This window comes from Orcinus orca, chromosome 5 (genome assembly GCF_937001465.1).
Source record: "Orcinus orca chromosome 5, mOrcOrc1.1, whole genome shotgun sequence".
Lineage (NCBI taxonomy): Eukaryota > Metazoa > Chordata > Mammalia > Artiodactyla > Delphinidae > Orcinus > Orcinus orca.
The window spans coordinates 13,611,332-13,637,880 of record NC_064563.1 but is presented as its reverse complement, the minus strand read 5'-3'; the positions used below and the strand labels follow the sequence as shown (position 1 = coordinate 13,637,880).

Below are 26,549 nucleotides of genomic sequence, written 5' to 3'. Positions count from 1 at the left end.
AACCTGGGCCCCCTGCATTAGGAGTGCAGAGTCTTTTTAAAAATCAATTAATTAATTAGGCTGCATTGGGTCTTAGATGCGGCATGTGGGACCTTCGCTGTGGCGCCTGGGCTTCTCTCTAGTTGTGGTGCACGGGCTCCAGAGTGCGTGGGCTCAGTAGTTGCAGTGTGTGGGCTTAGTTGCCCCGTGGCCTGTGGGATCTTAGTTCCCCTACCAGGGATCTAACCCATGTCCTCTGCATTGGAAGGCAATTCTTAACCACTAGACCACCAGGGAAGTCCCTGAAGTACATACTTTAGAAGTTCCTTTAGCAAAGGTCTTTTTGTGATGAACTATTGTTTTTGTCTTTCTAAATTGTCTTTGTTTCACCATTTTTATTTTTTATAAATTTATTTATTTATTTTTGGCTGCATTGGGTCTTTGTTGCTGCACGCAGGCTTTCTTTAGTTGCAGTGAGCTGGGGCTACTCTTCGTTGTGGTGTGCAGGCTTCTCATTGCGGTGGCTTCTCTTATTGCAGCGCACGGGCTCTAGGTGCGAGGGCTTCAGTAGTTGTGGTGCATGGGCTCAGTAGTGGTGTGTGAGCTTAGTTTCTCCACGGCATGTGGGATCTTCCTGGACCAGGGCTCGAACCTGTGTCCCCTGCATTGGTAGGCAGATTCTTAACCACTGCACCACCAGGGAAACCCTCATTAGTTTTGAAAGACAGTTTTTCTAAGTTGGCAAATTTTTTTCCCCACTATTTAAAATGTTCTCAATAGTTTTGTGGCTTCTACTACTGCTACTGATTATTCAGCTGCCAGCCTAATTATAGTTTCTCTGCAGATGTCCTACTCTTTATTTCTGGCTGCTTTTAAGTTTTCTTCATCCTGCTCTGCATTCCCCTACACCATTCCAACTGCTGTTTCTTTCTATTTATCCTGACTGTTATACCTTGTCTTTTCTTCATCTTTTAATTCATGTCTCTAATAAGTTCTTGAAAATGATCTTCCCTTTATGTCTTTGAATACTGTCTCTGATTTGTTATTTCTATTTCATCTTTCTAGAATTCCACTTAGCTATAGGTTAGATCTTTCCAATCTGTTCTGTCTCTAAACTTCTTATATTTATTTATCTTCTTTGCATTCTGAGTAATTTCTTCAGCTTTATTTTTCCAGTTCATTATGTTTCTCTTCAGATGTGTCTATTGCTCTGTTTAATCCATCCACTGAGTTTTACAAGTTATCTTTTTATTTTGAAAATTGTCAAATTCACAGAATATTATAAAGATCAGAGAACCATGAATAAATACTGGTATATCTTTCATCTAGATCAGTGGTCCCCAGCCTTTCACCAGGGACTGGTTTTGTGGAAGACAATTTTTCCATGGACGGGGTGTGTGGGAGAATGGTTCAGGTGGTAATGCAAGCAATGGGGAGCAGCAGATGAAGCTTCGCTGGCTCTCCCGCTGCTCACCTCCTGCTGTGCAGCCCTGTTCCTAACAGGTGCTGGTCCTTGGCCCAGGATCCCTGATCTAGATGGTTCTTCACCTGTTACCATCTTGCTACTCTGTGTGAGTGTACACATATATACATCTATATATCTGTATATCTATATACACACATATATACATATATATGCATATACACATATATACGTATATATGCATATACACACACTTTACTTCCTTTTAGGAAACCATCTGAAAGTAGGTTGCAGCCACCATGCATGTTACTCTTAAATACTTCAGCATACCTCTCTCAAGAAAAAAGACATTCTATTACACAAACATGATACTATTACCACACATAAGGAAATTCACATGAATCAATAATATTACCCAACATATTGTTCATACTCAAATTTCCCCAATTATCCCCCAAATGTCATTAATATAAGCTTTTTTTTCTAATCTAGGATCCAGTCAAGGTTCACACCACTACATTTGGCTGTTATGTCTCTGTAGTTTCTCCAATTCTAGGACACTACCTCACGTCCCTCTGCTGTTCAAGATATTGAAACCTAGGGAGAATATAGGCCGGCTGTTCTGAAGAACATCCCATATTCTGGAATTGTCCAATGGTTTCCTCATTATTAGACTTGGGTCAAACATCTCCAGCCAGAGTCCCACATGGGTGATACTGTATCTCCCCCTGCCTCCCTCATGAGACACATAGTGTCAGATCCTGGTTACAGTGGGTAGGGCCAGACCTCACCATGTAAAGGCACATTTCCCCTCTGTCATTAATAAATATGTGAGGGGTTCTGTGGGACTGTAAATAGCCTGCCCCCCAACTTGTCACCCACTGGTTTTAGCATTCCTTGATCCTTGCCTGACTCAGTTATTACAATAGGGATTACAAATTGATAATTTTCTAATTCTACCACTTTTTCTATATTTATTAGCTAGCATACTTCTATAAAAAAGAAAATTTCCTCCCCTTCTCTCTTTTTGGGTCTCTAGATAGACTTGTGGATTTTTTTTGTGTGTGTGTGGTACGCGGTCCTCTCACTGTTGTGGCCTCTCCCGTTGCAGAGCACAGGCTCCAGACGCTCAGGCTCAGTGGCCATGGCTCATGGGCCCAGCCGCTCCGCGGCATGTGGGATCTTCCTGGACTGGGGCACAAACCCGTGTCCCCTGCATTGGCAGGCGGACTCTCAACCACTGCACCACCAGGGAAGCCCAGACTTGTGGATTTTTAAAATTCAGTGTTGTAATCCATTACCATCATTAGTCTTTCTGATGTTCAAATTGTTCAAAATTGGGCCAGTGGGAACCCTTTCAAGACAACTCCTTTGTCCTTTTGACATGACAGTTTTTGCTACTTTCTTTCTTTCTGGCATAACAAATGTTCCAGGCTCACATTGTACTTTCCCTGTTACAGGTTAGGATTAGTTATTTCTCCAAGAAACCTGGTTCCTTTTAGTGGGGAATGATACTTAGAAACCAAGATCTGGTTATCAGGTCTGCTCATTGCCACTGGGGTGTCCCATTGGTTGTTTAGTTCAACAATTAGATTTTTCTATTTTAAAAACCTCTTATTTGATTGTTTTCAGATCAACCTGGTCATTTTTTTATTATCTCTCGTTCCCTCAAATTATATTTTATTATCATGTAGTGGTAGATTTTGTCCAAATAGGATAAAGAAGGAGAAAAGGAGGAGGAGGAAGGGGACGCATTCGTTTATCAAGTAATACCAAGCAGGTAATACCTTCGCAACTGGCGCGTGGGCTGCTGCAGATCTGCAGAGCTGAGTCTGTAGCACTTTGCTTTGATGTTTATTGGTGGATAGTTGTTGATTGCACCTAGGAAGAAAAGAAATCTGTGAGGGGACTCTTATTCACAGCAATTAACATTACAGCAATCTGCTCTGCATGCAAAGTGTCCCTTCACTGTTTTCAACATCCATCAAAGGAAGACACCAACTAAGGTGGCCATATGAGATGAAAGCAGATTTCTCAGGGTGGTCTCTAAAATTGGGTTTAGAAAATGCATGACTGTCAAATTTATAAGCGGAAAAGTCAACTTACTTTTCAATAAGGTGCCCTTAGCTGCTAAAGTCCATCAAACATTAGAGGAGAAATCACAAGCCCATCCTAACAGTCTGGTCTCTGACATGAACTAATCAGAATAGTTATTTTTTACTTGCCCCTTTGGAATATTAAAATGCAAAGGGAAAAGGATATTTCCTTTATGGTCTCCATATCAATAACAACAACAGTAACCACAGTGCCATCTTGGGTTTAATTCATTATAATTCATTTCATCTGAAGTATATTAATTTTTTATAATATGAAAGCATGCCTCTTCCCACACCATTTAAACATTAAAAAAAACATTTTTTGATGAGAAACTTTAAAAAATGCATTATTATTTCCATGAAACACTTAATTTAATTGTGTGTTAAACACAATTAAATCTCTTCCTGATGGTCTCAGGTCGTCTAAGTAGCAAGTTGGTCCTGGGCTGTGATCCAGCACTACCTTCTGAGCTGCTATTGTAGACTGGGCTGTGTGTTTCTAGACTGAATGGCCAAGACTGTGATGTTTCCTTTATGTATATCTGATTTTTAATTATCTGTCTTAACTCTAAGGTTGTCAGTCAGTAGTTTTGCATAGAAAATTTGTCGATTCTGATGTGAACTGTGTCTGATAGCCAATTCTGTCACAGCAGTGTGATAAAAAAGAGTCACTTAGAGGGCTTCCCTGGTGGCGCAGTGGTTGAGAGTCCGCCTGCCGATGCAGGGGACGCGGGTTCGTGCCCCAGTCTGGGTAGATCCCACATGCCGCGGAGCGGCTGGGCCCGTGAGCCATGGCCGCTGAACCTGCGCGTCAGGAGCCTGTGCTCCACAAAGGGAGAGGCCACAACAGTGAGAGGCCCGCATACTGCAAAAAAAAAAAAAAAAAGAGTCACTTAGAGAGGGAGCTGGACTGGGATGCCTAGGAGGGTGAGGACCACATCTGTTTTGGTCCCTCCTTGATACCCCATACCTCAACAGTGAGTGGCTCAGAGTAGGTACCTAATACATACATGTTAATGTTGAGGGGTGAGTGTGGGTCTGGGGGCCTGCTATTGAATGGAGCATGTAGGATTGAATATGATTATGTTAAAATCTTTTCAACTTTTTGTACTTTCACAGCTATCGTTTAAAGATTGGAGATTTTTAGATACTTAAAGTTTTAGAAAACTTTAAACCCCAAGTAATTCTTCTTAAAACATCTCTTCCCCTTCCCTGGGTGATGGGGGTCGGTGTCATTTATCTAATCATACAGTTTGACTAGTTACCATGAAACACCATTAAGAATTTTGCTGAGCTGGGGAAGGAAATTCCATCTTAACTTCCTTTCAACTTTCTGCCTCATAAGGAGTGTTTCTTCACAAGTTGCTGAGAGTCTTTCAAGGTGTTCTTTTGTTTCACCCTTACAAATGCCTTGTGATTTCTTTTTTCAGAATGACCCCTGGCCTTCATTTATTTTTTCCCTTATTTTTTTCCAGCTCCTCTTTCTGGATCCTATTCCAGAACCCATCCACACAAATTTCATTCTGGGAGCAACTGCTCCTATACCAGTGTCTCTCAAACTATAATGTACATATGAATCACATGGGGATCTTGATAAAATGCAGATTCTGGAACAAAATGTCTGGGGCAGGGCCTGTGATTCTGCATTTTTCACAAGCTCCCAGGTGATGCTGGGATGTTGGTCCTAGACGCACACCTAGAGTAGCAGAGGACGAGAGGACATGACATTAGCCCTGCCGACCATTTCCCAAGGCTCCTCAGACCTCACTGACCCTGACTAGTCAGTGTCTTTGCAGCCTTCACTGGTCTCACCATGAATGTCAGTGACAAGTTTGAGACACAGTCAGAATTTTCCTTAAGCTACACTGGGTGCCCTTTAGCCTGTGTGTTCACTTTCCTTTATCTGTACTCCAAAAGTAAATTCACCACAAAAATGATCAGAAGTCTGACAGTGCTTTTCTTCAACCTCCAGAGTCATATCACTCTTAATCCATCCTGTTGCATTCAAAATGAATTGCATACTTTCAAGACAAGCTCACTCCAAGAAATACAGCCCACGTTTCTTTTTCATGGGCACCAGTTACACTAATACTGGCATCATAAAAACTCATTAACAAAGCTAAGAAAGTTTTGCAGGGCTGTATTTTTTATTCTGACAGGTAAAATGGTATCTCCTAATACTTCAAACTCTGCCTTTGGAACTTGTAAAAGCAAAGCCAAGGATTGTTGAATTTTTCTCTGGCTCTCTCTTTTGGGGTGTTAACCAGTCAAACTTTCCATCGAAGGGCAGCGTGATAATGTTACATGCCAAGGGTTTCTACTTTGTAGCTAACAGTCCAGGCTGTGACTTCACACCCCCAGACTGTGCTGCTCCATATAGACTGCGAGCAACTGCTTGTTATGATTGTTTCTCCATAGGAACCAGAAGCATAAAAAAGATTAGCCAGAAAATTCAATGCTTAGAAATCAGAGGCTTCCTCCCTCCACATCCATAATTACATATTTTCCTTGCTAAGCCTGCAGTGCCCTTGAAGACAGAGGTTTCCAAGAATCCATGTCAACTCATCAACCCTTCTTTGGGGAGTACCAAGAATACTCTTAATGTGCAAGAAAGAACAGATTTTATGACTTACGCCTGACTGAGCTTATAAAGGCCTTCACAAACTTCACACCATATCTGTGGTCAGGCTTATGAATGCGGCCAAGCTGGACCAAGTGGTGATCCAACGGGTAGCTGGCTAGATCTTCCAGTTCCTGGTCGTTCCAAGAAGGGCCAAGGGAAAACACAAATAAGGCATAACCTTGACACTTGGCTCTCAAGGATTCTTTCTTTAAGGTTTCCCTATCCAAGTGACTGGTTTCCCCAGCAGATATCACAAAAATGACTTTATTTCTTCTCAGATTGGGTGTACTCAAGAAGACATTGTTCAGAGTCCACTGTAAGGCATGACCAATAAAAGCATCTCCATTGAGCTGCTGAACTGATTCTTCCACGTGCCTCTTCATAAGGCGTTTACTCTTGTAGGTGGTAAGGTTGAATTCACTTCTAACGGGACTCCTCTGAGTGTTGGGTAGGAAGTGGGGGGGAGCATGGCTTAATAGGGCCACCCGGTCTCCAGTGACGGAGGTCTCAGGCTCTGGGGTGATGTCAAAGTGATCTAACAGTGCTCCCAGGAAGCCTCTTATGTCTTCAAATTCTGCACTTCCCACGTGCCGGGAGCCATCCAGAAGGAAAGCAGCGTCCATGTAAGATTGCACAGCTGGTGGTCTGGCTTTGTCACAAGAAGCATCCGGCTTGCAGACATCTGCAGACCAAAAGTCACTTAGGGTTACTAAACAGAAACGGACAGAAAAGGAAGAGATAGCATCTCAAACATTTCGACATTTGGAAGCTGCATAATCTTTGATGTTAAAGTAGTAACTAAATGATTTTGAGGTCAGCAACAGGAAGATTTCCTAGTACGTGGTTTGCATTTTGATCCCCAAAATACAGATTTTTATACACAGCCCGTGTCTTGAGTTCCATTCACTAATATTATCTGACTTTTTAAAATTAGGTTGCTTTCAACAGAGGTTTCATCTTGGCTCTGCTTTAAGTTTATAAAGATTGAAGTGGACAATTCATCTCATGATTGTACATGATATACTATATCATGACATAGAAACTAATGATCTCTCTAACTGACAATATACAGGTTAAACCAATGGCCCCTATCATCCCACGCACACTGCTTTACTATGAAAAGTAATCTGCTTAAAAAGTAAGAGTGAAAAAAGCAATGCATCTTTTATTTCAATTTAAATAAAGGTTTATAACTCTATCCATGTAGAGACATTAAGGACAAAACTACCGCTCATGTCTTATGTTCAAAGTACCTATTAGTTGAAAGCTCAGTATGTGTTTGTTAAATAAACGAATATAAATACTACATGTTAACGGACTTTCATAAAATATGAGGTCATTTTAATAATTATGCATATCTCATTTAAAAAAGGTATAGTAATAAAAACAGTGCATTAATTTATTGAACCTGACCACAATGAATATTCAGAGAAATAAAATTAACTTGGAAATGAAAGGATCTTAGAGGTCACCTAATCCTCTAATTTTACTGAAGAGTCTGAGGGCGGGAGAATAGAGTTATTTTGCCAGAGGAGACACCAGCATTTCTAGAAGGGTCTGCGTATGAAGTCAGTGTGGTACTGTTTGAGGCAAGGCCACATAGCACAGCAGAGGGGAGGCCTCTTGGCCTGAGAGCCAGGATGCCTGGGTTCTGGTCTAGCTGTCCCCAGTAACAAACATGCTGTGCACCCCCATCCAAGCTAAGACTGGGCCTTAATTCTGCACAACTAGGTGCTTGGATTAGATTCACCCAGAGAGCCCTTTCAGGGTTGATATTCTGCAATCCTAGATTTCCAATAACAGTTGATGGTTAAGGATGAGAATTAAAGAGAATTTTCTCTTTAAAAACTAAAGAGAAATGGAAAAACACACGTGTGGACAGCCAGTACTTAGATATGGGCCTGGCCATGAACAAAAGCTGTCAGATGAAAGGTTAATAACCAGAGTGCAGATCCTTAGGGGATGGAGCAGACTTCAGAACTTCAGACTTACTCATGGACTCAATAGAGATATAAGCTCTGAACAAGTTATGATTCCCTTCTTAAAATTCAATAAAATTTGATGACGCTGTTTAACAGGCAGATGACAGCACAGTCACTTGTGTGCAAGGCAGTTTCTAAAATCAGGGACAGTAGCCTGCCCATTTATTCAATTTTGTGGGGTTTCTTAATTGCAGGAAACAACAGCCAAAATACCTTCCATTATATGCCTCAGAGACAAAACAAGGATTTAAGCCAAGAAATGGAGCCAAAATATATCCCCAGACACACACTGGCAACTTCTGACCATGCATCAGACCAGCACAATGCATCACTGATGTGTCTACGCACAGCTGAGAACTCTAGGGGGACGTATTTGCCCATGGTGTGGTGAGTTCTTCGGGAGGCGGGGGGAGGAAATGATCAGAGGGCAGCAGAGGGGAAGACAGAAGGAAGTGAGGGTTATTAGGAGAAATCCCACTTCTCCCTTGGAGTCGCCACCTCCCTATGAAGTCACTCACATGACCAGAATGAGCATCTCATTGACACACATGCAGAAGGAGAGGAATTAAGCATTTTCTTCAAGGCCAAATACAGAGTTTCAGGGAACAGCATAATAAGATCTGTGTTTCTCATAAATTGCAGGTGTCTTAACGCCAGCTTTCTCGGGTTTGATCTGGCTGTGAGCAAACTATTTCATCTCATCTGTAAAATGGAGCTAATAACCTTTCAAACATTTTAGGGTGATTATAAGGATCAAATGAAACAATGAGAAGAGTGCTTAGAACACAATAAACCCAATAGCCTAAGCATTAAGTATCATCATCATCACCATCAGTGTTATATAAAGCAATTAGAACAGTGTGTGTCTAATAATGAATGTCTGATAACTGGAAGTTATCACACCCACCAGTAACCTCAGTGGGTCCCACTCTCTTTGTAATTATTAGAACATCCAAATTATTAGAATACTCAAATACAGGTCTGTCCGGTTCTCCAGCTAGACCTATAGATTGTGTATAAAACACAACCACAGACAAACCAGCATTGCACATCTTTCTGATGCTTAACATTTGGGAGTCTGAGAAAACCTCTTTCCAATGAGAAATGCATGAATTTCTGCTAATTTCCACTCCCACTGTAAAGCATTTCTTTGGGGTTGTGAACATTTGAGATTTAGAAAACTCATAAATATACAGCATGAAAAAGTTGGCAATGGGACAGGCTAAGTTTTTCTAAAAATGATTCCTGTTTCCTAGAAGCTGCATGAGCTGAGAGGCTCCATCTGTGGATGAGGCTGTGTGGCGAGATGAGGCCGGAGCCCCAGAGAGATCCTCTCAAGGCCACTAGCATCTCTGCTGCCAAGTTCCAGCCGCTCCTGCCAATGGTGACTCACTGCACTGCTTAACAGGCCTGATCAAGTTATGTTCTCCCTGTGGGTCTCACCGTAGCAGAAAGTGCACCGCTGGAGTCCCTCTAGTGCTGGTGAAGAGTCAATCCTGTGTGGAACCATGGTGACTTGGAATCTGCCAGTGTCGTCAATCTGCAAGAAGCAGAAGCAAGAGGAAGAATAGCTTCATGGGTGGGGCTACAGGAACCTCCCAGGATGGTCCAGAGAGCTGAGATCTGCAGAGGGAAGTGGGGGGCCCTCCCTCTAAAAGGGTCCCAGGGAGGCTGAAGGGCAGAGGGGCAAGAGTACTGTCTGGGTTTAACCCACGACTTTCTCTTTAGCTGGATGACAAGTGGCTTTGCCTCTGTTTCCACATCTGTGAACAGAATAGTCATACTACTCCCTAAGAGGGCTACCGTGGGCACTAAATGAATTCATAATTGAAAAGCACTTACTGGCACCAGGTAGGTGCCACGTGGGTCATCAGAGACAGCAAAGCACTTCCACTCACAGCCCAGTGAGTTCGTTCTTAAGTTCATCATTCCCATTTTACAGACGAGGAAACTGAAGCTCAGAGAAAGGTTAAAGGACTGATCAAAAGACACTGGCCATGGAAACCATTTAAGGAAAAGGACCAGAGACACCCCTCTTCCCAAGTCCAGACAAGTGTGTGAAATCACAGATGTGCTTTAGAACTGGCTTTGAGTTCCCACCACGAACAAGGCATTGACCCTGGCTTTGAAGTGCAGACCCAGATTCACGTCCAGGCAGCTCTCCTCTGAACAACTTCCCACCCTTTCCAATTTGGCCCTATTATTAGTAATCTCCCCGAGGAATTTGAGGCTGGAGAGAGGCAGACAATATGGAGGCTCCTAATAATGAAGAATAATTAGCTTGTCAGTTAATTGACTCAGAGATCACTGACAGTCGAAAACGTATTGTGGGTGTGATCCTACCCAATGCCTCAGAGATGTGTCACACAACATTTAGTCTCTCCTGTGAACCCATCTGGCTAACCCCCTCCCCTCCTTCTCAGGGAAGCTTCCTTCCCATACTTGATCCACAGAGGTGCGACTCAGGCAGCTGTGTTGGTGTGGGGTGACCCCATCTCTCAGCAGAGCGGATTGCATCAGGGATGGACACCTGAGCCGATCAGAAACACAGAACTGGGGTCCTGAGGGCAGTGCGTCTCCCCGTCTTAGTGCTGAGCACGGACAGGGCTGCAGGCTGGTCATCTTCTATGTTGTTCACTGAGGAGCAAGGGACATGGGAAGGGGGGTGGGGGCTTTCCTGAGAGTTATCTCTGTTTCTTCCCATCTTTTATTCTCCCGTGTATAAGAGATGGAGAAATCAGCACTCCCCTGAATTCCTCCCTGGGAGACCACTGTGTTTGCCTTCCTAAGCCATCTGGGTGAGAGGGGGAGGCTCGGAGGGAATAAGCGGTAACTGAAGCTTTTAGCTAAATTTCTAGGCACAAATGCATAGAGAAAGGAAGGTATGGTGTCTGACAAAGACTGAGAGGGAAGAAACAGAGTGAGAGTGAGCATCGTGTGGTTTAAGAGAAGAGAGAAAAAGAAAATACCCTGTGATGAAATTCCACATATAAGCAAGTTTTAAAAAATGGTACAAATGAACTTATTTACAAAACAGAAGTAGAGTTACAGATGTGGAAAACAAACATAATTACCAAGGGGTAGGAGGGATAAACTGGGAGATTGGGATGTACATATACACATCACTGTATATAAAATAGATAACTAATAAGAACCTACTGTATAGCACAGGGAACTCTACTCAATACTCTGTAATGACCTATATGGGAAAAGAATCTAAAAAAGAATGGATATATGTATATGTATAACTGATTCACTTTGCTGTATACCTGAAACTAACAACATTGTAAAGCAACGATACTCCAATAAAAATTAATTAAAAAAAGAAAAGACCCTGTGATAGTCAGGTGGCAGAAAAGGGACAGGTGGTGGGGACATAAATGGGGACATTTTGTGAATGGGGACCTGTAAACACAGTCTTGACTCTTGATTCTTGTCCACCAGAAGACACAATTAGCCTGAATTATTAACGGCTTTTAATAGGTGTCTGGGCAATATTTCCAGTGAATCATGCCATTGCTTCATCTGGACTGTGATGAGGGACCAGGAAACCAAATCCAGAGAGCATGGATCAGTCCATCTGATAGGGGCAAAGTAATTTCTTATTGCCAACTATCAGGGTCTGGGATAAAAAAGTCACAGAAGGCTTGAGCTAGAAGAAATTTTAGAAGCCAATCCCACCATTTCATAGATGAGGAAAGTTAGCCCAGAGTGGTGAGGGATACAGATGCCTCTAGTTTAAACTTTGCCTTCTGCACTGTTGGTGGGAAGGTAAATTGATACAGCCACTATGGAGAACAGTATGGAGGTTCCTTAAAAAACTAAAAATAGAACTACCATATGACCCCGCAATCCCACTACTGGGCATATACCCTGAGAAAACCATAATTCAAAAAGAGTCATGTACCACAATGTTCATTGCAGCTCTATTTACAATAGCTAGGACATGGAAACAACCTAAGTGTCCATCGACAGATGAATGGATAAAGAAGATGTGGCACATATATACAATGGAATATTACTCAGCCATAAAAAGAAATGAAATTGAGTTATTTGTAGTGAGGTGGATGGATCTAGAGTCTGCCATACAGAGTGAAGTAAGTCAGAAAGAGAAAAACAAATACCGTATGCTAACACATATATATGGAATCAAAAAAAAATGGTACTAATGAACCGAGTGGCAGGGCAGGAATAAAGGCACAGATGTAGAGAATGGACGTGAGGACACAAGGGTTGGAAGGGGAAGCTTGGGTGAAGTGAGAGTAGCATCGACATATATACACTACCAAATGTAAAATAGATAGATAGTGGGAAGCAGCAACATAGCACGGGGAGATCAGCTCCATGCTTTGCGATGACCTAGAGGGGTGGGAAAGGGAGGGTGGGAGGGAGACGCAAGAGGGAGGAGATATGGGGATATATGCACACATATAGCTGATTCACTTTGTTGTAAACAGAAACTAACAGAGTACTGTGAAGCAATTATACTCCAATAAAGGTGTATTAAAAAACAAAACAAAACAAAACAAAAACTTTGCTCTCCCCACATAAGACCTACCTTCCACCCTCTGCCTGAGCTACTTTGACTATAGTTTTGTATCAGGGGGTTCTAACTTGATTTGGAACAGTGTTCTCACCATGTCACCCAGAGATTGCTGCCCTTTGTTCACTAGCTTGTGTTCTGTGTGTCTACCATGTGGCAACTTCCATCCTTCTGGCAGTGGCACTAGTTGATAACTTAGGCTTCACATTTAACCATGTATCAACATGTTGGTGTCAAACTAAAGCCATACTTTCCACTCATTGTTTCTAGTGCGTCTTTTTTTTTTTTTTTTTTTTACTGGGAGAGACCTCAGGGGGTCTGTGCTCTCCACTCCCCTTCCCCCAAGTAATTTCCTAATCAATAAAGTTCGGTAGATGTGGTCTTAGAGATCACTCATCCTACCACACGTCATTGGAGCAACTGTAATTAGCATATCACAGAAAAATTCCCCAAGATGAATGTGAGTTGGGGATTTAAAATAAAAGGGTCCTATGGGTCACTTTTCTTATTGCTCACTTTCCTGTGGATTCAAAGATGCACCAGCTTGGATGATCCACAGATGGGCAAAATGAGCCTTCAGTACATCATTCTGGATGATACCCTGCTCTTTGCTTTCTCAACATCATGGGGCTCCATGAATTGGTGCATTCGAAAAAGACACCATTAACATTCTTTAGACAATTCTCTATTAACAAAGGAAATCCATATAAAAATAAAAGGGCAGGGTGCTCAGAGTGCTAAAGTTTCCCATTAACCCTCTCTCCCCCCAATTTCAGCTCTGTTTCATCACTAGAATAATCTGTAATGTCAACTATTACACCTAATGTTTCTCTCACCTGCAAAGCTAAACAGCAGAGTAAAGGAAAAAAAAATAAGGCTAGCTATAAAGGACACATTTCTTATACATATATTAGAAAGGGAGACCCAGCCCACATTAGAATTCTTCACGGGCAGCAAATAAAATTTCACCAGAATTAAGAGGTAATTGCCCAACAAATTTAAAGGAAAAACCCTCGGACAAAACAAAGCTGAGATTGAGTTTTTTCCAATCAAAAATAGTCTTCCATTCCAGAAGGATGAACAGCTCATCACTTGGCTTCAGACCATCATGAAAAATTTCCAAGATGGTGATCACACAACACGTTTGCTCAGAAACATAGGGAAATGAGCCCATGTTTTCAGAGCAGCTGCTTCTTGAGACCTGCCACATGTGTCTACACAGGTTCCAAATTTCAGTTGGATTCTACTGAACTCTCAGATGAATCAAGATATAGAAAAGTCACAATGGTTATGAAACGAACAAGGGGTTTTGTGATATGGCCTCCAAATAAAAATTTATTGTGTCATTAAAACTTTGAGCTCTGTTCTTAAAGTACTAATAAATGACAGTTTAAGAGCAAGCGAAGAGATGGATAGAAGAAAGAAACAGAAGGGAAATGGAGAAGTAGTAACATCATCTCTCTTCTGCAATGTCAGGTATTGGGTTCTCATCAATTTGTTTTGAGCCCTTCTAGACAACCCTGAATAGCTCCATCCTCTAATAAGTGAGGTCTTTTGGTTTTCTACTTACTCTTGTGTCCTCAGAGCCTAGGATGGCACCTGGTATATATGAGCTGCTCACTCAACATCTGTTGGATGAATGAACCTTGGGACCAAGTCTGACTTCTGTCTGCAACTCTAACTCTTTTTCTACCCAAGGGATATTGGGGCCAATACTGCTCCAATCTGTGAGGGTCATTGTCAAGAATCTGAACTTTCATTGGTGCTCTTTTGAGATCAATTCCTTCAAGAAAGGAACAAGGAGTCTCTAGGTGATGTGGGTAGAATCTCTAAGTGGGACTGTTAACACTCCAAAGTTTAAAAGAAAAACTCTACAAAATATATTTTCTAAAGTTATACGCTACGCACATACCTTTGAGAGGGTAGGTGGAATTGCATCTGTTTAAATTTGTATCGCAAGTACCATCAATCATTTGTGTCAGGATATTAAGCTGTCTCCTATTTTGTGACTAAATAAAGCCAAAGAACAATGGTTGTTCCCAATAAACAGAGGTAATTAGGAGGACTCTGTGTGTAACCAAATCCACTTACAGAATCTTTGAGCCGCTGCCTCTCAAAGCAGCTTCATTAGCATAGGCGGGCCCCAGTCTTCTAATTTATGTGCATTTTCTTTTCTGAGCCTCATAGATCAGGCTGCTCATTTGCATAATTCTGAGTTAGTTTCAATGATGCTAATAGCAGTTTCAGCTTCTTTACAACCCAGACTTTAATACAGTTAAACAGATTTTAGTTCACCATCAAGAAACTGATAACAATAATAATTAAAGTAAGAGCTACCATTCTTGAGTGTTTGCTATGTCCTAGGCACTGGTGCATGGAGTTACATAATTTCTTCTTCACACCAATGCTAGGAAACAAGCACCACTTTCTGCATTCTACAGAGGAGTACTATATTTCAATTCTGGTCTGCTTAGTTTAGCACTTTCACAGAAAATTAGGGAGCTGGAGAGGGTCTCAAAAAAGCCACTTAATCCTAGTTCTCCAGGAAAGACAGAAGTCACCCTTGCCAGGTGAGTGACCGCCCCTACAAAAGGCCTTCAGAGAAAGGTGGTGTCTTGACCACCTACATTTAGCCATCTGGCCCATGGCAACGTTAAGTCAATCTTGCCTTCAGAAAGCTCTTACTCAAATCTAAACTGGAGTTTCCACTGCTATGATTCTCAGTTTCTCTAATAAGAGATTTTGCTAACTTGGAGTTGGCTGGCTAGTTTTCTCCAGTAAAAATCCTGCACACACCTGAAGGCAGTGACTCGGTCACTTCTCACTTTCCTTTCTCTACATGAATTAATTTTTGAACGCTTGTCCTTCTGGTTCAGGTTGCATTTTCCAATACCCTTTGCAGATGCATGGGGTCTCTCCTCATGGCTTCCCCATGAATGGAGAACAAAGCAGCATGTTGAGTGGTCACAGATTATGAGAAGGACACTCTGCCAGGTCCAGCAGGTGTTTTGTAAGGAACCCCTGCCACTGAGGCTCTATTGATAGAGTGTTTTAAAGGTCGCCGTGATCCTAGGTGGTTTATTTAGAAATGCTACACAGTAGGATTTTGTTTTTAATTAATTAATTAATTATTGGTTGCGTTGGGTGTTTGTTGCTGTGTGTGGTCTTTCTCTAGTTGCAGCGAGCAGGGGCTACTCTTTGCTGCGGTGCATGGGCTTCTCGTTGCTGTGGCTTGTCTTTGTTGTGGAGCACGGGCTCTAGAGCGCAGACTTCAGTAGTTGTGGCACACGTGCTTAGTTGCTCCGTGGCATGTGGGATCTTCCGGGAGCAGGGCTCAAACCCATGTCGCCTGTGTTGGCAGTTGGATTCTTAACCACTGTGCCACCCAGGATGTCCCCACAGTAAGATTTTAATCTTCAACCTAAGAAGCTATAACTGGAATGGCTTTTCCTTTATAAAGTATGGATATTTACATGATTGGTGAAGTTATAAAATCAGTCCTTTTGTTTCCATTCCATGACCACATCAGTGACATCCACGAATATTTACTGGCTACCCAGATTTAGTATCTTTAGATCCGGAGCCAACTCAGAGAGTCCCTTGGAGAAGCACTAGAATAGAGGCCTGGATTCAAGCCCTGACATTGCCACTTGTCAGCTGTGTGAACCTGGGCATAGGGTCCACCCCTCCAGACTCAGTGTTCTTACCCGTACAACGGGAATAACAATGATTCCCATCTCATACACACTGCTTGTGGGAACTAAACAGGATGATGCCCATCAAGGGCTTGGCATGTTCCTGGTACATAGTAATAAACACTTAGTACAGCTCCATGCTTTCTTGTAAATACCCCTGAATACAGGCAAAAAAGAGAGAGAAGAGTTATGAGGCAGCTTGCCCTTCTTACCACAAGGGAGCGCTCGATGGCGGGCACCTGGCCGAAGGCGATCACCACCGGGATGATGTCCAGGGCGCTGAACTCCAGGCCGGCCGTCGTGATGGTCTGGGCATCCGCAGATGGGCCGCCACTGAAGAACGTGGCGATTCTTCTGGTGTGAGCCCCTGGGAGCATCCGCTTGAAGACATTCCTGGAGACAAACCTCATGGCCTTGCCAATGTCCCTGCTGGACGTGGACTGCTCGTAAGGAAGGGCCTCGATCTCTCTGAGGAGTCTGTCCTTCCTGTAGGCGTCGGAGAAGCGGATGAGGAGCCTGGCGTGGGAGTCGTAGGTGAGCACGGCCACGCGCGCGCCCGCAGGGCAGCGGTTCTCCCGGACCCGGAGACCGCCCAACAGGGAGGTCATCATCTCCTTCATCCGTGCGAACTCTGGCTCCGTGACGCCCCGGGACTGGTCCAGCGCGAACACCAGCTCCGTGGGATGCACAGGGCACCGCGGGGCTCCTAAAAGGCCAGAACATGTGCCTTACCACAAGAACACTTGCTTAAAAATGAAAAAAAGATATGCACATAGAAGGCGAAGTAATTTAGATGTTAAATATTAAAATATGGAAACACAATCATTAAATATAAATAACTTAAATAGTAAAACAAACACTTAAATCTTTAATAATTAAAATGGTATTCTAAAAACTGACTTTGATCTTTTAAATAAAGCAAAAGATGAACTCATTTATGAAACAGAAACAGACTCAGACATAGAAAACAAACTTACGGTTACCAAAGGGGATAGGGGTGGAGATATATTAGGAGTTTGGGATTAGCAGATACATGATATTATATATAGAATAGATAAACAAGGTCCTACTGTATAGCACAGGGAACTATATTCAATATCCTGTAATAAACCATAATGGAAAAGAATCTGAAAAAGAGTATGTGGGTGTGTGTGTGTTAATTTCTGCTGTACACCAGAAACTAACACAACATTGTAAATCAACTCTACTTCAATTTTAAAAATACAAGAAAAGTCTATAATTCAATTTGAGTTTTAATGAAATTTGTAAGTTCATTACTAAAACTCCTAAATAATAAAGAGCTCATGGACATGCCCTTTTACCTACAGAGATTGGATCGATGGTATCATGTTTGTTCCTGAAACTTTGTTAAACAAACTAAAACATACATTCTTTACTTAATAAGGAAATTTAACAGGGGTTAAAAAGGGATGGATGTGAAAGCTCTGTTGATAATTTCAGACAGATTGGGATTTACCCTCTCTGTGCCTCAGTTTGCTCATCTGTAAAATGACAGTCCTAACCGCACCCACTGCCTAGGCCTGTGCTGGGGATTAAGTGAATCAACACAGGTAAAGAAAGCACTTAGGACCACAGTGCCTGGTACACAGCAGGTGCTCAACTAATGTTCACCATTACTGTTATTATTACAGACTTACTCATTGTGAAAAAGAACAGCTATATTACTTAAAAGAATGAGGAAAACCTCAACTGATAAATTTTTATTTAACAGTTGGAAATGCAAGTTTAACCAATAAATATGCCTTATTACTTAGAGAAACTCTGAATTAGGATGGTTAAACACGAATGTAAGTGTTAAGATTTATTCATTGATCCCAATTCACTCATTCTAATCCCAGTATCCTGCACTTATCACAGTCGGAGATTTATATATGTCTAATTATCTGATTAATGTTTGCCTCTCCCACTACTTTATGAAGTGTGGAGACAGGGATGATCTCTCTCTTGAATGCCAGATTCTTAGTCCCTGCCATAAAGCTGGGATCTCATAAATGTTGAGTGAAAAAGAACCAAACAAAGGACAGTTCTTTGCAACAGGTACAGGAAAAACAGAACTTTCTGGATAGGTGAGATGCCTGGTGTTGAGATACATGCTGGTAAGAGGAAATCTGGCTGATGTGCTCCCCTTGGAGGGGGCTGTCTCCTCTCATTCAGAGGCCAGCAACTCAGCTCTTTCCAGGCGAGCTCAGGACTCAGACCCACCGGGACTGGCTAGGTTGGCCAGGCTGGCCCAGGAGGGGTCCCCCTCTCAGCTGGGCTTCATCACCTTAGTGCTAGAATATCATCTCCTCTGGTCCTAGACTCTGTGACCTTCACAAGCAAAAGGACTAGTAAGAATAAATGTTCAAACCCAATCAAACTGTGTATCTCAGTGGAGACAGGACAGGATTTGTTAGCCTCTGAGTCTAATTTAGTGGGCTGAGCAGATATTAAAAAAATCAAGGTCACGTCAATTTTACAAGAAAAAATGGGTAAAATTATGACCAAACATGACAGTGGTCTGCTAGCTCTTTGTCTGGGCTGCTATTTCATATGGGAACAACAGCAGTGATAACAACAATGCAGCTTCAGCTGTAATTTAGAGGTAAAGGGAAAAAAACATATAAACACTGGCTGTTATCAAGTTTTCAGGAAAAAAACACCTACGGGCTAACTCAGCTTGTTGCCAGGACCCCGAGGATCTTGAGGAAGGCTGGGCTGGACTGTGGAGGCACCGAGGAGGCCCCCCTCAGACGTAGACCCCCACATGGAGACCCAACTTACTGACCGGAGCAGGTGACAATGAGTACTGAGGAAGGCAAACACAACACCCGCCACGTGACTACCACCCAGCAGTGGCGGCCCATCCAGGCCACCGCCATATTTGCCTGGAATAGCTCCACGTGGCCCCCTCCCCCCAACACTAGCCCTCTGGCTTTTATGCTTCTCCTCCCCTACAATCCACTCTCCCACAATGGCCCAAATAAGCTTTAAAAAATTGTTCATCAGTTCACGTTTATACCTTCAATACTTTTAATAAGCTCTTTAATACCCTTCCATTCCAATCTGAATAAAATCTGGCCTCCTGATTATAACCTACAAAACTCAGTGCAATCTGGTCCCACTTCCTTCTCCATTTTTGCACATGCCATGACCCCTCCTCACCACGTCTCAGTCACGCTGGGCTTCCGTCAGCAGCTAGAAAACACCTGGGTCTGTTTTGTATCATGGCCTTTGCGCTCGCAGGATTCCCTGCCTGGATCTTGCAAAGCTGGCTTCTTTTTATTCTTCATCCAAACTTCAATGTCATTGTCTCAAAGAGGAGCCCTCCATTCAAAGGCATTTCTCCCCTCCCCTAGTGTCATTTTGTGACAGGACCTCCCATTATTTATCTCTTTCACAGCAACTAAAATATTCTGTAATTCTTTCCTTTGTTTACTTACTACCTGGATCCCTCCATTAAGATGGAAGCTTCTGAAGACAGGAATTATGTCCATCTTATTCATCCCTCTGTCCCCAGTGTCTGGGACAGAGACTGGAACATAACAGGCTTCCAAAACACATTTGCTGAATGAGTGAACAAGCAATCAGAAGGCATGGATCGATGGATTTATACAAAAGGTATAAAAGTATAAGAGGGTGATGATGGGTTTATACAGAAACATCATGTAATAAGCTTTTGTAATATTCCTGAAAGATGGCCCAGAAAGATACTAAGCCAACTTGGTAATTAACATCAGCCAAGTGCTCCACAGATTTTAGCACTATCTGAGCTGCACATGCAGCTTATTTGCTATCTGATCATCCCTACCTTTGTTCCACACACTTCTGCCCTTTGCATCTTAATCCCTAACCACAAGACTACAGAGATAGGATAACAAATGGAGAGAGAAAATGGAGGGAGGGAGAAATGTTTTTGAAATTACAAAAAAATCTCTTGGTAAGGTAAATGGCAATGTTAGTCATTAAAATATAAATAATTAAAAAAATCAAACCACTTCGTTGGCAAAGAGCTATGAGACTCAGCTTAAACTCAAGTGATTTATTGGAGGCAGAGATGTGCTACCAGTATGAGGCAGCAAAGTAGTCCAGATACAATTTTTATCATTTGGCAGGCAACACATTGTTCTAACTCATCTTTCCAGATGTACCACATTTTGGAGCTTGATTATAATATGCTATAAATAAAGATTACTCACCATGTCTGCCAGCTGGGGAAGAAGAACAAAGGAGGTTGGGTTATTATTTGGTAGGGTAACAGTGTTCTGTATTGTGTAAGAAATCAAGGCGGCCAAGGTTCCGCCTTGTGAGCTTTTTGTAGATGACTCAAAAACCAAGGCAACAAATAGGGTTTGGAGAAATGCAGACAGATCCAACATGTTGGTAAAAGCACAGGTCCTTCCGTAGGGAATGGGATGGGAGAAATAGGAGGGCCATAAATCAGCGGCGTATAGCCAGCTGTCAGAGGGAAAGGATTTCTGCCTAGGAGGGAACATTGTGTTGCAGAGAGGTGCACTGAATTTGGAAAGTTAAAAGGTCCTAACCACTCTTTACTCTAGATTTTCCCCATGTAGATATCTATAGCTATCAATTACATATATGTATACATATATGTGTACATATATGTAATGTGTGTGTGTACACACACACACACACACACACACACATATATATATATATATAAACATCAGAGATGGATTTAGTCATAAGTAAATGAAGCTTAAACTTTAGGACCGTACTGTCCAATATGAAAGCCACTAGCCTCATGTGACTATTTACATTTGAATCAATTAAAATTAAATGAGGGACTTCCCTGGTGGTCCAGTGGTTAAGAATCTGTCCTGCAATGCAGGGGACGCCAGTTCGATCACTGTTTGGGGAACTAAGCTCCCACATGCTGCGGGGCAACTAAGCTTGCGCACCGCAACTACTGAGCCTGTGAGCCACAACTAGAGAGCCTGCGTGCTGCAACTACAGAGCCCACATGCTCTGGAGCCTGTGAGCTACAACTAGAGAGAAGCCCGTGCACAGCAACAAGAGATCCTGCATCCTGCAACTAAGACACGATGCATCCAAAAAAAAAAAAAATTAAAAAAAAAGAAATAAATTCAGCTTCTCAGTTATACTAACCATCTATCAAGGCTCAAAGTCCCATGTGGCTAGTGGCTACATATTTAATAGTGCAGTGGATACTTCCATCATTGCAGAGAGTTCTGGACAGCACTGCTCTCGACCTCTCACCCACGGGGCCCCTTGCAAGGCCTTGAGAAGGGCCTTAGCCACGTGTTCACATGATCATGTGATTTTTTAATAGAAGTCAGTGGTTGTGATTTCCTTTCTTGTCCTAAAGGACACTTTTGAAGTAGTTTTGTACTTACTTTTGGATTTATGATTTTGTATTGAACACCTCAAATTTTAAAAGATCAAGCTTCATCATACTTGGATTTATCCTTGAGTCATCATAGTTCACACTGCTCCCATGTCCGAAGCCCACTCTGCTAATCCAGCCCCAGAGCAACCAGTCTTCATGACCCAGTGCATAGATTTTGATTCCCACATACGGATGGCTCCGTTCTGCTACAAAAATGTAGAGTTAAGATCAGCACTGCATTCAAAGCTTTGAAAAGTCTGTGTCTTTGAGACTGATGCTCTCTACAGAAATGGGCTCTAATTTGTCTATCTTCTCCCTTCAAATACACTTTCATTTTAGAAAATTGAGATATTTCCAAAAAGCCTGGAGGGAACTGTGACATTCTTTTGAGTCCTAGTGTTTATCTGGGAAGTTGTTACGCATTTGTAGGTGAACATTAAATAGCCGACTCTCTCCTCATCTTGTCCGTGGCGTTCTTTTGATGCTGCTAACACGTATTTTGATAGAAGATGCTGCTATAAGGGTCTCAAAGCAAATTCAAAAGAGCATTTGCCAAATCAAAACGCCTTTTTGTTTTTAAAATTTTGAGAGTAAAGAAAATACAGGCAGAATGAGTAATTTTAAAAGCAAATAAGTCTAACTCAAGGTAGTCAAGCACACCTTCTCAGGGAAGGAGTAACAAATGATAAACAGAAGTCAGGGCTCCCACCCACTAGGACACCCCCTTGGCATGGCTGGCTCTTTTACACCAACTGAATTCAACACTTAGGTTTTGTCAGGGGTTAATCATTTTAAAAAGTTTAATGTGACTCCCCACTGATTGATTTCACCATCAGGGGAGTTCTGACCTTGTGTCTCCATTTCCCCCTGGTTAAAAGCACCAGATATAGCCTGACTTAGTGCTTGGAAGCATTTCAATAGACATGCTGGCCGCCAGAGAGGGAATCAATAGTCACCAGTGTATGCTGCCTCAAAATATACACAGTGACATCTCTAATTTTAAGAAATTGGCTGGTAAATTGTCTCAATTTTGAGTGCAGAATTTGCTGCTTTTCCTCTATGAATGCTGACACCCCGGGTGATCATTCTAAGTGGGGTACTTACGACTGTGGTCCTGCACATGCTGGATGAGCTCACATATCTGCTCAAAAATAAAACAGAAGGAATTAACCAACAGACTTCCAGGTCCTAGAGTTGAGAAATAAATGTCACAGGGCGCTCAGGCTCCTTTGGAGTTAGCAAGTACGTACGGAGAAGGCCGGCAATCCTTTGGCCCCTTTCACACCCTAGGGAAACAAAAAGAGTGTGGTTTCAGGGCTTTGGACACACACATCAGGAACCAGAATGTGCATCAACATTACTCTAAGAAAATAATAACTTCTTAACGTTTTTATTCTAAGTTCAAGGGAGAAAAGAATTCATGTAGGATACTCATCACCTAATTAACAATAACATTCTAAGGGGAAGAAACTGTAAGCAGCGAGCGTCCAATGGCCACTTTCCTCTAGCCGCATCTCTGGATGATAAAGGTTGTCCAGAAGCTAAGGATGGAGCTGACAATGAGACACTGGCAGGGAGACTCTGGAGCAGGTCCTCAGCCTAGAACTAAATAAGCCTGAACCATCCCCTGTGCCTGCCCCTTCTTAAGGCAGAGGTATAGAGTTCCCCAATGCTTGGCCTTGGCCACTGGGCAGCCGCTAAGCAGAACCTAAATCTATTCCCGCCACTGGTTGGATGACAAAAGGACCAGACTCAAACTGAACTTCTGGAAAGGTAATCCCCATTGTCTTCCTAAAATGAATAGATATATCTCTGGGTTGGGGATAGAAAGAACAAAGTGGAATTGGTTTGAATTTCATGTGTTTAGTCTCATCTTTGGAACAGGAAGAGTCTGGCTGCTCTCACACAGAGACAGGGAAAAATGCGATGGCACCCCTCCCAAACTCCCAAAGAAAATAAGTTCCATGTGAATGCAGCGTTAGTAACTTATTTATTAATTTCCTCTCACTTTCTTTCATTCACTGATAACTTACTGACTGTGAGAAAAGGGCAAGGATTGGCCAGATAAATAAAATTCACTGATCATTGAGAAATCTCATTCTAGATGAAACGAGAAATCTCTTTTCATTTCCTCCTTCAATTCCCCCCACCACCCAAGAAATGGCAACTGATATTTAATCGGTATTTTATTCCCTCCTCTCTCTGAGCACATTAAAGGTGGAAAAATAGTGAAAATCATTGCCAAACTGCAAAGACTGAAAGCACACACATTTGGATAATGAAGACTTCAGGCACCGACTTTTTATTTGGAAAAGGAGCTGATGTGATTTATGGGTTTTCAATTTACCTTGCGTCCAGGAGGTCCCAGCTCCCCAGGGGATCCCGGCTCTCCTGGAAGCCCAGCAGACACCTCAAAGCAGAATTTATTTACTTTAGAATTATACATACATGTTTGTGTGTTTGTGGGTGGGGGTGTTTTACATTTCAAAAGCAATACACTTTCATTTAAGAAAATTGAGAGATTTCCAAAAGGCACACAGAAGGAGAAAAATCCTCAGCAACCTCTTCTCCCCCAAATAATCCTTGTTGACATTTTGGTGTCTTTTCCTCTGGTCTTTTATTTGTTTATCCTTTTGTTATTAATCTATACATATTTTAATATATTTTTATACTTTTTCCTGTTGCCTTTTAAAGTAAGTATATACCTTGGGGCATTTTCATGTTACTAAATATTCTTTCACAAAAATCACCTTTCATGGCTGCCATAGTATTCGATTACATGGATATACCATAATTTATTTAATCAGTCCATTATGATTGGCATTTAAGTTTGCTGTTGTTGTAATAAGCATGCCACTATAAAGTCATATGTGCAATTCTGATTATTTCCTTAGGGAACATTGTTAGAACTAGAATTGCTGGGTCAAGGGAGAAATTTTTATCTAAATAAATTTTTATCTCAACTTATCTAAATTTAGTAGGTGACTAAACTGAAAAACAAACACATGAACAAAACCCCAGAAAAATAAAAATTTAAGTATAAAAACCTTTGAAGTAACTACAACAAAAAAATATTTAGTTGTTGGCTGGAAATATTTGTAGTAAAATGGGGAATAACAGCAGTAAATAAAAAGAACATTTGTTGACTCTTTACTTTATTCATGTGCATTCAACAGTATAATTTATCATAAAGAAAGCTAGAATTTAGTTTAAGAATTAGGAAAAATTCTTTTGCTCATTCACAATGTCATGTTTTTTATAAGAATAAAAAACAAAGTTGTCTAAAATCAACTTAATTTGTAAAAGCATTGCCTATGGAACAGAAAATAATTATTGATGTCCTTTAGGTCTTCCAATGATATTTACAGCATTCTGGGTTGAGTAAAAAAACAAAACAAAACAACAACCTTACTGATCATATTTTATTTAGAAGATATAGATTAACCTCCAGGGCAAAAAAAAAAGCAGATTGAACATTGGCATTTACTTTTGCTCCCTCCAGTGTCTTACTAAAATAATAGTAAGCAGATTTTTTAAAAAGGCAAAAATATGACAAGCATGGGGAGAATGAGAAAGGAGACAACAGCCATCAAACTTCGGAAGCTGGAAAGCAGAAGTACCAGTGTTAAATGACTTAGAGCTGAAAAAGCTGAAGCCTAGGCCAGCAGCAGGGAAAGCCAAGAATCTGTGTGTTTTATAACACACTCTCAGAAGGTACCTCCAGAAGTGGAGGTAAAGGAGAGAGGCTTAATAAGGCAGATTGGTTGAAGATCATTTTAGGAATCCCCAAGCCTCCTCCCCATTCTCTACCGTTGAGTGAATGCCTCTTCTTCCTCCTCAGTGACAGAGGTAAAACCGAGGTGTCTGCACTAGGAAACCCCAGGCAGAGCTGAGGGCCAGTGGTACCATCCAGAAAATAGGGTGATCAAATGAAGGTGTGGAATAGATGTGAGACCCCTAGAAAGCTGGGGTTCCCAGAAAGCTGGCAGCCAGAACTTCACCCTCAGGCAGGAGGTTGAAAGAATCTTCTCAGGGGAATCTGACTATTTGAGAAGAAAGACCCAAAGATGCTGATATTAGACGTTTGCTAAGTAACAGCTCAGATCACTCTGTGACACTTGTAGTTGACGAGCCCCACCCATCTCCTCGGGGTTTCCAATCGGAATTTTTGTCCTCAACTCTTCAATACAGAGAGTTAGCCCATTCCCTGGAAACGTGAGAAATAGAGAGCAGGACAGAAAAAAACACACGGCAGGGAACAGACTATGTTGGGCAAAGAAAACTCCAAAAATACTAATTTATATCCTCAGGGAGATGAGATGTTTCAACCATAAAACAAGAGCAGGATAGTATAAAAAAGCAAAAAAAATGAGTGCTTGAAAATTAAACTATGAGAGAAGCATTGTAAGATAAAGTCAAAGAAATCTCCCAGAAAGTAGAGCAAAAAGACAACTTTCAGAGAAATCGGAGCTAAGTGGCAGAGGGATTGCCAGGTTTTCCTAACAAACCTTGTGAAATTAGTTGACTCTCTAAACCAGTGGTCCTTAACTGGGGCGGGGGGGGGGGGGATTTTGTGTCCCTCAACCCTGCCTCCTGTGGGGACATCTGGTAATGTCTGGAGACATTGATGGCTGTCATAATGGTGGGGTAAATGTGGATGATGCTGACTCTAGTGGGTAGAGGCCAGGGATGCTGCTAAACATCCTGCAATGCACGGAGCAGCCCCACAGCAATTATCCAGCACAAAATGTCAGCAGTGCTGTGGCTGAGGAACCCTGCCTTGAAGTACGTGCATGTGTGTCAAGTTGATAAAAAGTATAAATAAATACAAACATAC

The 26,549-nt window shown here is 41.9% G+C and overlaps 1 protein-coding gene across 1 annotated transcript in view; it reads right to left on the bottom strand.

Moving 5' to 3' along the window:
* COL6A6 (collagen type VI alpha 6 chain) overlaps positions 1-26,549 on the bottom strand; it is a 110,380-nt gene that overhangs the window by 11,885 nt on the left and 71,946 nt on the right. The window contains exons 28-35 of the mRNA XM_004283433.4: positions 24,060-24,122; positions 22,963-22,998; positions 22,817-22,853; positions 20,541-20,552; positions 16,554-17,047; positions 9,547-9,643; positions 6,132-6,803; positions 3,190-3,283 (exon numbers count right to left, since the gene is read on the bottom strand). Coding sequence (XP_004283481.4) covers positions 3,190-3,283; positions 6,132-6,803; positions 9,547-9,643; positions 16,554-17,047; positions 20,541-20,552; positions 22,817-22,853; positions 22,963-22,998; positions 24,060-24,122 — 1,505 coding nt within the window. The remainder of the gene's footprint in view (positions 1-3,189; positions 3,284-6,131; positions 6,804-9,546; positions 9,644-16,553; positions 17,048-20,540; positions 20,553-22,816; positions 22,854-22,962; positions 22,999-24,059; positions 24,123-26,549) is intronic.